The sequence below is a fragment of the Nicotiana tomentosiformis genome, chromosome 4, assembly GCF_000390325.3.
Source record: "Nicotiana tomentosiformis chromosome 4, ASM39032v3, whole genome shotgun sequence".
Taxonomy (NCBI): domain Eukaryota; kingdom Viridiplantae; phylum Streptophyta; class Magnoliopsida; order Solanales; family Solanaceae; genus Nicotiana; species Nicotiana tomentosiformis.
In genome coordinates this window covers 97,693,560-97,706,039 of record NC_090815.1, presented here as the reverse complement: position 1 = coordinate 97,706,039, position 12,480 = coordinate 97,693,560, and the positions used below count along the sequence as shown (strand labels likewise).

Here is a 12,480-nt window from a genome sequence, read left to right as displayed (position 1 = left end):
TGAACTTGTGGTGTAAAATGAGGCACATATATATTGTGTGGTAATAAATCATTACATAAAGGTAAATTGTTTCCAAATAAGGAAAGGGGTCATTCTTTTTGACACGGACTAAAAAAGAAATAGGTTCACATAAATTGAAACGGATGGAGCATATATATTTTTTTTTATAGGTAAGGTAAAACGGTTGTTACTGCAAAATAGCACAGAGATAGTGCTGAAATACAAAAGTAACATACTGAGCAGCTAAGCCTTTAGATAATTAATAATCTCTAACATATTCTCTATTTCATGCACATTCTTCAATTTGCACGAAAGGCTAACTGCTGTAAGCACATATAATTTAGTTTGTTTATAAGGAGAGCTAATTCATCAAAACATTTACTGTTCCATTCCTTTCATAAGATCCACAAAACACAAACTGGAATAGTCTGCCAGATCTCTTTTCCATAAACACAAAGGTAGATAGGTAAATTCTGTTCACTAACCAAAGAATGAGAAGCATGTATTGTGAGGACCTCCAGCTGAGAGAGAACACAGCAAAGACGAGAGGATATGTCATCCAAAATATGGGTGTAGGGCCAACCCAAAATGTCTACCTCAGCATCGGAACATTCTTAAGCAGTAATTTCTTTCCGGATGAAGTCCCAAGAGTTATAAGATTTGTATCACAAATTTTAAGTGATTCTACATTGAAGCAGTACCATATCTCCAAGTGTCTCAACTTGAGGAACGGACCAACAACTTCCAAATTTACCAATGTTCCTGATCCATGAACTACCATTTGTTCAAGAAACGGACAATTGTGTAGAAAAAACTCAAGAACTTCGCCCGTAACATTTACAGATTTCAATAGCAACACTTTTACAGACTTGAAATTCTGACTTAGAAGTGGGAATGTTTGGAAGTTATTAGAATGAGGTAGGCCTGAAGAAGAGCCACTGAGACCAAGGAGTCGCTCCGGAAAAGTATAACAGTAATCAAAATCCCGAATGTCCTCTCCACCCTTTAATAGGTCTAACTCTAGTCTTTCAACTTCCCTATAAAAGGCAAATTCAAGCCATCTGTCAAGCTCACACTGCGCGAATTTGTTTAAATCAAAATTAACCCGGAATTGGTCCAGTCTTTGTCCTTTACACATTTGCAAAGTACGGTTGACCCATCTCAGGTACTTCTTCATATGCCTTTTCCGTAGCTTGGGTTGCGAGGCTACTTCATCCAAGGCTTTGGTAGCATCAAAATCAAGCCGAGGAATACATGTCCACAACCTTACCACCGCCTTGAGAGGACACTTGTCTCAGCTGCTTCCTTAACAGCAAGGAAAGAGAGAATATATACCAGAATTTCATCAGGTAACTGACTAATGCCACCGTCTGCAGTGCAGACTCCCTTCTGACACTACAAAAAATAGACAACAAAAGCAGTTTTACCAAACCAATCCATTCTCTCCATGAATGATCACAAAAGAATAACAGAATCAACCCACAATTTCAACTAAAGCTGACAAAAGAGATATGTCATCCCAGGAGCAGATGTAGCCTTCAATTGAACTCAGTGATTTCGACACGGTATAAATATATAAGGAAAAGTAAAAAAAAAAAAAAATATATATATATATATAGAGAGAGAGAGTATGTGAAAACTCACTAAAACTTCAACAATAATGCGATTTGAACCCATAATTTTAACGCTGTTATAAAATATAACTCAAAGTAACAATATGGAACAAGGAAAAACAAGCTAAGAGATATATGGAGAAAGAGAGAAGAGATTCTTATTTTTTATTCAATTGTGTATATTTTCCTATCTATTACAAGGCTTTTATATAGGCATGAAAAGTGAAAAATATATGTCATTGAATATGTCATTAAACATAGAAAATATATCATTGAATATGTCATTAAGCATTTGAGATGAAGATCATGGAAGAAGAGTACACATCCATCATAATTTGATATTTCTTATAACACTCCCCCTTGGATATCCATTGATAATGTGTCTCGTTAAAACCTTATTAGGAAAAAAAAATCCTAGTGAAGGAAAAAGAGTACACATGTTTAGAAATACGCTTTTTGGTTGCCTCATTAAAAACCTTGCAAGAAAAACTCAATGGGACAAAACCTTGTAAGGGAAAAAGAGTACACCGCATATTAACTCTCCCTGATGAGAGCATCGATTCATATCCTTGAGTCTTCGCATCCCAATCTTGTACACTAGTTTCTTGAAGGTTGACATAAATCAGTCATATTATCACTTGAACGGATCTGTTGCACACTGATATCACCATTCTTTTGAAGATCATGTGTGAAAAATAACTTTGGTGAAATGTGCTTTGTTCTATCTCCTTTTATGAATTCTCCCTTCAATTAAGCTATGCATGTTGCATTATCTTCATACAAAATTATGAGTTGTTTGTCACACTTCAAACCACACTTGTCTCGAATAAGGTGTATTAGAGACCTTAACCATACACATTCTCGACTTCCTTCATGAATAGTAATTATCTCAGCATGATTAGATAAAGTAGCCACGATTGATTGCTTAGTCGATCGCTAAGATATTCCAGTACCTCTACATGTAAACACATAGCCTGTTTGAGATCGAGCCTTGTGTGGGTCAGATAAATACTCAGCATCGGCATAACCAACAAGATCGGAACTGCAATCATTGCCATAAAGCCCATATCGGTAGTCCCTTTTAGATACCGCAATATGTGTTTGATTTTATTCCAATGTCTCCTTGTAGGAGCAGAGCTATATCTTGCTAAGATATTAACTGAAAAAGTTATGTCAGGCCTTGTAGTGTTAGCAAGAAACATTAGTGCACCAATTGCTCTAAGATATGGTACTTCAGGACCAAGAAGCTCTTCATTCTTTTCTTGAGGTCGGAATGAGTCCTTTTTCATATCAAGTGATCGAACAACCATCGGAGTACTTAATGGATGTGCTCCATCCATGTAAAACCGTTTCAATACCTTTTCTATGTAGGCAGATTGATGAACAAAAATCCTATTTGCCAAATGTTCAATTTGCAAAACGAGACATAATTTTATCTTTCCGAGATCTTTCATCTCGAATTTCTTCTTTAAATAATCAATTGCCTTTTGGAGTTCTGTAGGAGTTCCAATAAGGTTTATGTCATTAACATATACGGCAAGTACAACAAACTCGTTGTTTTCTTTATAAAAACACATGGACAAATGGCATCATTTATATAACCTTCCTTTAATAAATATTCACTAAGGCGGTTATACCATATTCTTCCTGATTGCTTTAGACCATACAAAGATCTTTGCAATTTGATTGAAAATATTTCTCTGAACTTTGAATTATGTGCGTCAGGCATTTTAAATCCCTAGGGAATCTTCATATATATCTCATTATCGAGTGAGTCGTAAAGAAAGGTTGTAACCACATCCATTAAATGCATATCAAGCTTTTCATGGACAACTAAACTAATGAGATAACAGAACATTATGGCAACCATAACAAGAGAACTTCATAATCGACGTCAGGCCTTTGTGAAAATCCTTGTGTAACAAGGCGTGCCTTATATCTTTGTACCTCATTTTTCTCATTCTTTTTACGTACAAAGACTCATTTATAGCCAATACGCTTAACACCATTAGGTGTTTGGATTACATGCCTAAAAACTTCATATTTTGCAAGTGAATCCAACTCATATTGGATTGGTTCTTGCCATTTTGGCCAATCACGTCTTTGTCGACATTTTCCAACAGATTGAGGTTCAAGATCCTCATTATCTTGCATAATGCTAGATACAACATTGTATGCAAATACATAATCTATCACTATATTCAATCGATTCAAATTTGTCTCAATATCGATTGGATTTATTGATAGTTCCTTATTTTCTTGAGTCTCAGGCTCATCGATATCCTCATGAATCTCATGATTGGTTAAATCATGGGTTTCTTTATGAGACTCTTTCGTAGTGTCATCTTGATTATTTATTTTCTTTTTTTCTAGGATTTCGATCCTTAGAACCCAATGGTCTGTCACGTTTTAGGCATGCTTTTGACTCATTAGCTATGACATTAGAAGATTGTCCAATAGGGACATCAATACAGATTGGAACATTCTCTGCAGGGATATGTGATTTCGTTATCCTTTTTATATCCGAAAATGCATCTGGTATTTGATTTGCTATTTTCTCCAAATGGATAATCTTTTGCACCTCTTTTTCACAAATAGAGGCACGTGGATCAAGATGAAGCCGGGTGAAGATCTTGCTTCCAAGTCTGAATATTATATTGAAACATATTTCAGTGAAGATAACGATTTCTCAATATCAGATTTCAAAAAACAAAGTGAACGTATGATGCTCGACTTTATAGGACAATGATGTATTTTTTTCACAAAATTTCACGTTTGGTTTTACCAATTTCTCCCCCTAATTTTGGGGAAATGCCTCATCGAATCGACAATCTCCAAATCGAGTAGTGAACAAATCTCCCGTTAATATTTCAAGGTAGCGAATAATAGAGGGAGATTCAAACCCAATATATATTCCTAACCTTCTTTGAGGACCCATCTTGGTGCGATATGGCGATGCTACATGCACATATACAATGCATCCAAGAATTCTTAGATGGGATATATTAGGTTCATGACCCAAAACTAATTGCAACGGGGAATATTCATGATAATTTATCGGTCTGAGACGAATTAGCATTGCTGCATACAAAATGGCATGACCCCAAACTGAAGTGGGTAAATTGGTTTTCATGAGTAATGGTCTTACTATCAATTGCACATGTTTAATTAAAAAATTTGTAAGGCTATTTTGAGTGTGAACATGAGCTATAAAATGTTTCACTTTTATCCCAATTGATAAGCAATAATCATTAAATACTTGGGATGAAAACTCAGTGGCATTATCAAGTCTAATAGACTTAATTGGATTATCGAAAAATTGTGCCCGTAATCGAATTATTTGTGCTATTAATTTTACAAATACCAGGTTACGAGATGACAATAGGCATACATGAGACCATCTAGAAGATGCATCTATTAAGATCATAAAATATCTAAACGACCCACTAGGTGGGTGAATAGGTCCACAAATATCCCCTTGTATACGTTCCAAAAATACAGGGGACTCAATCCCAACCTTTGTTGGTGATGGTCTAATAATCAACTTGCCTTGATAACAAGAAGTGCAAGAAAATTTATTATTTAAAAGAATCTTTAAATTCTTTAATGGATTCCCATTTGAGTTCTCTATAATTCGTCTCATCATAATTGATCCGGGATATTTCAATCGATCATGCCAAAGTACAAAAGTATTGAAATTAGTAACCTTTTGGTTTACGATAGAATGTGCCTCAATTGCACTAATTCTTGTCCAATACAGGCCACAAGATAAAGATGAAAACTTTTTAATAACCCTTTTCTGGCCAGAGACATTCTTGGTAAAGATGAGATATTCGAGATTATTCTCAACTATTATCTCAATATGAAATCCATTTCGGCGGATATCTTTAAAACTCAACAAGTTCCTCCTGGACTTGGAGGAGAACATTGCATTCTCTATGATAAGTATTGTTCCCTTAGGCAGAGTTATAGTAGCTCTTCCAGAGCCTTCAATTAATTTTGTGCTACCATATATTCATCAACATCTATATGGTGAATATCTCTTTTAAAGAGAAAGTTATATCATTATGGTCATGGTCAAAATTAGATGCAAGATTTGTTTCTTGCATTATTGTTGTCCTTTAATAATCACATTGCCAAAATATTTTGGCGTACAATAGGTACGTGACCAATGACCATTCATGACATAATAATGATATTATTTTCTTATTTCATCTCAAACCTCCTTCTCGAGGTGAGTGTGGTATATTTACTACCACTAGCATGTTCATATTCTTCCAAGAATGAATAATTCATAATGATTATCACATTATTTTCACATTCACTCCAGAAATGGAACATAATAATCCATGCGTGCTTTATAAAATCTCATGCCATATCAATGGCAAACATCACTTTCACAAAGTGAAGGATTATTTTGAGAGCCAGTATTGTTCTCATTACCATAATGATGACGATTATAATTTCGTCTATTACCATGTCCACATTCATTCATACCTCCACGGTAACATCATATCTTATTTTAGACTTATGGAACGGGTTTCCAATATTGATGGTGATTTAATTTGCATATGCGAACTTTCATTAACTGAACTCAATCAAATAAAAAGTATCAAGCAAATATAGAAAAATATATAATCAATTAAAATCTGCGTGTCCTTTGTGATAATTATCCCACTTTAAGATGGAAGAAATATGTGATAAAATAGAAAGGAAAAATATGTGCTCTCTCAAAAGTTTTCACTTCGTGTTTCTTAATATTAACACATAGGAACATAATACTTGTTATAGGAAAAATAATTATCGTTCTTTACACCAAAAATCCTTACATGATTTGATGAACTTTCAAGAAAAACTTTTTCATAAAGCAAGTTTGTTCATGTATGGAAACATAAATAGCGAAGTGTAAAGAAACTTGAAAACTAATTAGAAAAGGCTAACTGTGATGGCCGAATATATGCTGGAGTTGTACACCTTATACCGTCATCGTTCTTACCGTATTATTAACATTAAATGACGCTTCCGGCACTGGCCGTATAACAACTCAGTTGGTTAGAACCTCGTGCTGATAACGTGTTATAAAATATAACTCAGAGTAATAATATGGAACAAGAAAAAATAAGCTAAGAGATATATGGAGAAAGAGAGAAGAGATTCTTATTTCTTCTTCAATTGTTTGTATTTTCCTATCTATTACAAGGCATTTATATAGGCATGAAAAGTGAAAAAATATGTCATTGAATATGTCATTAAACATAAAAAATATGTCATTGAATATGTCATTAAGCATTTGAGATGAAGATCATGGAGGAAGAATAAACATCCACCATAATTTGATATTTCTTACACCAAACGCCCAATTGTTGTGAATGAATTAATTGCTGACGGGGATGCCAAAAGGGAAGACACAAGGAATGATCACATGGGGCTGCCACGTAAGGGTTCTAGAAGAGTCATTCCACCAAAAAGGTTGGAAGATTACGTTTGGAGAGGAGGAGGAAATTCACGTGAATAGCCACAAATTAGTTAGGCAAAGAATATAAAGTAGAGTGACTGGGGTATTGCAGAGGCAGGCAAAATATTGTTATGGGTGTTCTCTATATTCCTTCCCCTTTCTTCTAGTTCTCTAACCTCCTTCTAATATCATGTTATACTTAGACCCCGTTTGATTTAATTGATCAAAAGTAGCTGATAAGCATTAAGTGCTTAAGCTGATTTAATGAATAAGTAATTATGTATTTAGATAAAAGTGCTAAAACTGATAATAAGCAGTTGAAGTGTTTGGGAAAAAAGTAATGATAAGTATTTTTTCTGTTAAAATATCTTAAATGCCCTTAAAGTTATTTACCGTAATAAAAACGTAATTTTTATGAGATATAAAATTAAATTGATTTAAATATAACATAATTTATGTCTCATTATACTTTTAACAAAAAATAATTAGATAAGATTATTTTTATAAATATAAATTATTTTATGATAAGTTAAACAACCATCTTAATTTTTAATATAATAATTAATATTTTGACTAAAGTTTGTGATAAAACATACTTAAAATGTACATAAAATATTTGTACAAAATAAATATGAAATTAATGAAAGCTTGTGTGTTGTAATTAAATTAAAACATTCAACTATCATAAATATTCACAGCAATATAATCACGAGTTGCCATCATTAGCAACAAAAAAAAAATGAATTGCCATCAAAAGTTTGGTATGTAATAAACAATGCAAGCAATTATTTTAAATTAAAGAAGATGAATTTATAAACGAGCAGCTTTCTCACTTGCTTTTGACATAGAAAAGCTTCAAAACTTGAATATATTTTCTTGATGATGGCCATAGGGTTACTCAATTTGGAGAAAAGACACGAAAAAGGTAAAATAATGACATTAAGAAGAGGGTCAAGATTAATATTATTTTAATAAACGTATTTAAGGAATTATGAAATAATTTTAGGGATAAAATAGTAAAATATTTGGTCAACCCTAAAGTGCTTATAAGCTGAAATTTGATAAGTTGAGGGTGACCAACTTATGACTTATGGCTTATTTTGGCTTATAAGCACTTTTAATATTACCAAACGCGTAGATAAGCTAAAAATAACTTATAAACTAATTTAATCAAACTTATAAACTTAGTCAAACACCCTCTTAGTCTTATTCCTCTGTCAGTAGTATTTTCCATTGCTAGCTTCATTGAAGAGTGGTCTGTTATTAGTGAATGTGATTGACTCCTACTGTTATCAATACAATTTGGGATTTTCGTTATTGTTACACCAATATTAAGAACCTTAAATATTAAACTCATCAAGTTTAAATCCGCCTCTGTGTTGTCCGTCTTCAATTTTAGAAATCATTGGCAAAGACTGCTCAACAACAAATGGGGGGGGGGGGGGGGGGTTGAAAAATCAAGTCCTCACCTATTTTAGAGCAAATTTGTTGGAAAATTGCACTCTTTTCCCCATGCAATGCAATGAGTCTCTACATAACAAAAGGGGACTTAGTAAAAAATCAATAGGGTAATGAGATAAAGTTTGTATTTTTATTTCTAAATTTTAGTGGAGAGAAAAATTAAATTAATTTTTTCTCATCCGTCTAAGTGTTGGTGGACAAAATTACGGTTGCTTGTGCTAGTGGGAGTAAATAAGTAGCCGATGGATATAGTGAGTTGCACACAAACTCGCCCAAACTATTATAAATTAATTTATTTTCATCTGTCTAAGTGTTGGTGGACAAAATTACGGTTGGATATAGTCAGGTACAGCTGGCCCAGACACCACAATTATAAAATAATTCTCCCAGCAAGAGAGTAAATAAAAACTCATCTAGGACCAGACCAAAAGACGGTATGAAACTACAAATAAAAATTGAGAAGCAAAGAGATAAGGGAGATGATTACCTGGAACAGAAGCACACAACAAAGAGAGATGCAACACTCAGGCTATTTGCCTAACAAAGGGTATGTAGCTCTCTCTGGTAGGCAAAGAGGGAACTGTAAAACTTTGTAAACGGCTAAACGCTTTTCTTTTTGTTTTTGTTCGGAATAGTTTATGTTCTCTTTGTTACTCCAGTGGGGACACAATTTTGCTTCGCAATTTCTTTTATCTATATTTATATATATATTAAAAACATTAAAACCTTTATCGAAATATTGATTAAACTTTTTACTCTTCATTAAAAGCCGTCACAATAGACAAAATTGTTCCTTAAATTATTACTTAATTATTTTTATAATATTTCGCCTAACAATTACACACAGATTTATTTTAAAAAAAGTCCTTATTCCCTTTGATTTCTTTCCAAATATGGAGACCTGAAGAAGTCACTATATAAGCATATCTCCAAGTAAATTTGAGAATTGAAAACGTATACGTAACTGCCTATATAGTTCTAGAAAAATTTATAGTTGTAAATTTGTTTCATAGTTTGTTTTGATTTGATTTCGGTTTAGCTTTTTATTTTTGCTTTATTCTTTGTAATATATTTTCATGAATTAATATCCAACAATAATTTTGACTTTTAATTTAGAACTCCGCATAAACTCTTTGCTAAAGTTTTTGATTATGTTCTTCTTGCTTTTATTGGCAATCTAAAGTGTCAACCGATCAGGTATGCCTTTATATTCATTTAAAATGCTAAGAATTTTTTGCTTAATTATGATTTGATTTCTCTTTTATTATTATAATAATAATAATAGTGCAATTTATTTTTTTCAGCCCTTCTATAGATTAAATTTATTTTTTTCCCTAAACCACAGTCTTTTCTTTCTTGCATAGGATTATAATTTCTTACACAGTAATTGTCAAGTTCATTAATCCAATACTTGGCGATTTCAACAGGTTATTCGACATGCTAAAATTATCTAAAGTCGATGCTTCTTTCGTTATTTGTAATATATGTCTGTTTGTGCAATAGTTATGGCAAGTTAGGCTAGAGTGTAGATTAGTCTTTTAAGTGCACTTTTGTATTTGTATGCATTAAGCATGACGGTTGTATTTGACAATGAAGAAAGTTTGATCATTCTTTTTCTCTTTATTATGATCTTAGCACTTACGATCAATAGCAGTGCACTAATTTTAGTGCAGGACCTACTGAAGTCAAACTATATTATGTGCTCCTAACTATAAATGTGTTTCTACTATTCAAACTAATGTTAGAAATTTACTATTTGATTTTTGTTTTCTATGAATATTTTTTTCTCGAATTTTTGCTAATAATATTTGTGTTATATGTTTATATGCTCATAACTTTGCCTATGTATAGTTCATTGAAGTCATTATGTTCTTCATTTATATTTTTTATTTTCTATAAATTTACTCTTTTGAATTTTTTATTCCTTTTACAACTTTAAATCATTGATTATATTTAAATGCGCGGATAACTTAAGAAATGTTTTTCATAGTTTATTTGATTAAATATTTTACTTGATAATTTATTATTATTATAAATAATACGCATCTAAATGATTAAATGATAAATAGTCATCATTTTTGTTTCAATGTTAAATAAATAATTAGAAATTTGTAGGATTGACAACAAAGTTTATGAAAGAGAAATTAGGTTAGGTTTAACAATGCACTAACATATTATTATATCATACAATAAAATACCTATAATTAAAATAATATATAGTTAACTTAGCTGATCTATTTATCTTGGCAAGTTCTAAAAATATTTAATTACTATATCTATATAATCACATTTATTTTTGTCACTTAAGTGACGGTTTAACTTTATTTTTTATTTTACATAATTAATATTTCGTGTATACAAGTTTTAGTTTACTGAAATAGTATACACGTGCAATAATTTTTTATCGGTCCGGACGAAAATACCCTTGTGCTAGACATGGATGTTGTGTAAATATTAAGGACATGGTGTCCTTAACTTCATGAATGTTGTGTAAATATTAAGGATAAAGTGTCCTAGATTTGCACTTTTCGTTATTAAATTTTAGGACATCATGTCCTTCACTTCATATGTGCAGTGTAAATATTAAGGACATGGCGTCCTTACCTTCATGTGTGCAGTGTAAATGTTAAGGACATAATGTCCTTAACTTGTATTTGCACCTTCTGTTGTTAAACTTTAGTACCGCATGTCCTTAACTTCATGTGTGCAGTGTAAATGTTAAGGACATAGTGCCCTTAACTTTATAAGTATTGTGTAAATATTAAAGATATGGTAGGACATGTTGTCCTTAACTTCATGAATGCTGTATAAATATTAAGGACAAAGTGTCATGTATTCGCACCTTCCGTTGTTAAACTTTAGGATATCATGTCCTTAACTCCATATGTGTAGTGTAAATGTTAAGGACATAGCGCCCTTAACTTCATGTGTGCAGCGTAAATGTTAAGGACACCATGTCCTTAATATTTACATAACACTGAAAGGGCAAAAATATCTTTTCATATTATTTTAATAAAGTAGTGGCTATTTTTGCTCAACATTAAAAATACTGGATAAAAATTAAATATCATGTTAAAAAGTGGTTATCCACGCCATTTCTACCTTATTTTGTCTACTCGTAGTTGATTGAGAAAGAACACAATTAGAGCCTGTTTGGCCGTAAAAATTTACTTTTTTCGAAATTAGTATTTGGCCAAAAAAATTTCAACTTTCACTTGAAAATGAAAATTTTGGAATTTATTTGAAAAATTCCAAAAACTATTTTTCAAAACTTTTCACTTCAGTTCACTCACAAAAATTCAAAAACAGCCCAAAATTGTAATCATGTCCAAACACAAACTCAATTTTTAAATACCATTTTCATTTGAAAAAAGCTTCATTTTTTTCGGAATTTTACAATTCTTATGTCCAAACGCCCACTTAATATATGTGCGCATCTTTCTCTATTATATGTACGGAAAAGGTTTAAATTTACTCCAGAATTATATGAAATTGATTAAATTTGTTATTTGTTACTTCATCCGTTTCAATTTATGTGATATGGTTTGATTCGGCATGAAGTTTAAGAAGAGGAAAAAAAATTTTGAAACTTGTAGTATTGAAGAGTAAAAGTTTTGCGAGACCATAATATTTGTGTGGCTATAAAATCTTCATTAAAGGGTAAAATCGATAAAATAAAAAGTCTATAGTTAAATTATTTTTAAATATAAAAAATATCAGTCTTTTTGGAATGAATTAATAAGTAAAGTGTATCACGTAAATTGAAATAAAATACTTAATAGTTAGAGCTAAATATACTCTGCCGTATAAAATTGGGTCAAATATTCATTCTCAAAAAAGAAAATTGGGCCAAATATGTTCTTATTTCACTAACAGAAATAATTTGAAGAAATTAGATGGGTAGCCACTATTTGAAATGTATTAGGAAAATAATCATTCTTTAGTGTGGAA

General features: G+C 31.9%; 1 protein-coding gene across 1 annotated transcript; it reads right to left on the bottom strand.

Annotated features, from left to right (window-relative positions):
• Nucleotides 1–592: 592 nt before the first annotated feature.
• On the bottom strand, nucleotides 593–2,953 carry LOC138910199 (putative F-box protein At5g38390). The gene is made up of 3 exons (XM_070201423.1): nucleotides 2,846–2,953; nucleotides 1,271–1,395; nucleotides 593–1,037 (listed from the first exon to the last, which is right to left on the bottom strand). Exons 1-3 carry the CDS (start codon nucleotides 2,951–2,953, stop codon nucleotides 593–595), a joined length of 678 nt encoding a protein of 225 aa, XP_070057524.1.
• Between the last annotated feature and the right edge of the window lie 9,527 nt (nucleotides 2,954–12,480).

Coding starts and splice junctions, on each gene's coding strand:
- LOC138910199 (XM_070201423.1), bottom strand. CDS start 2,953: ATGGATGGAGCACATCCATTAAGTACTCCGATGGTTGTTCGATCACTT. Junction 1,396..2,845: donor AAGAGCTTCTTGGTCCTGAA/GTACCATATCTT, acceptor TATTTTTTGTAG/TGTCAGAAGGGAGTCTGCAC. Junction 1,038..1,270: donor AGTGTCCTCTCAAGGCGGTG/GTAAGGTTGTGG, acceptor TGCCTTTTATAG/GGAAGTTGAAAGACTAGAGT.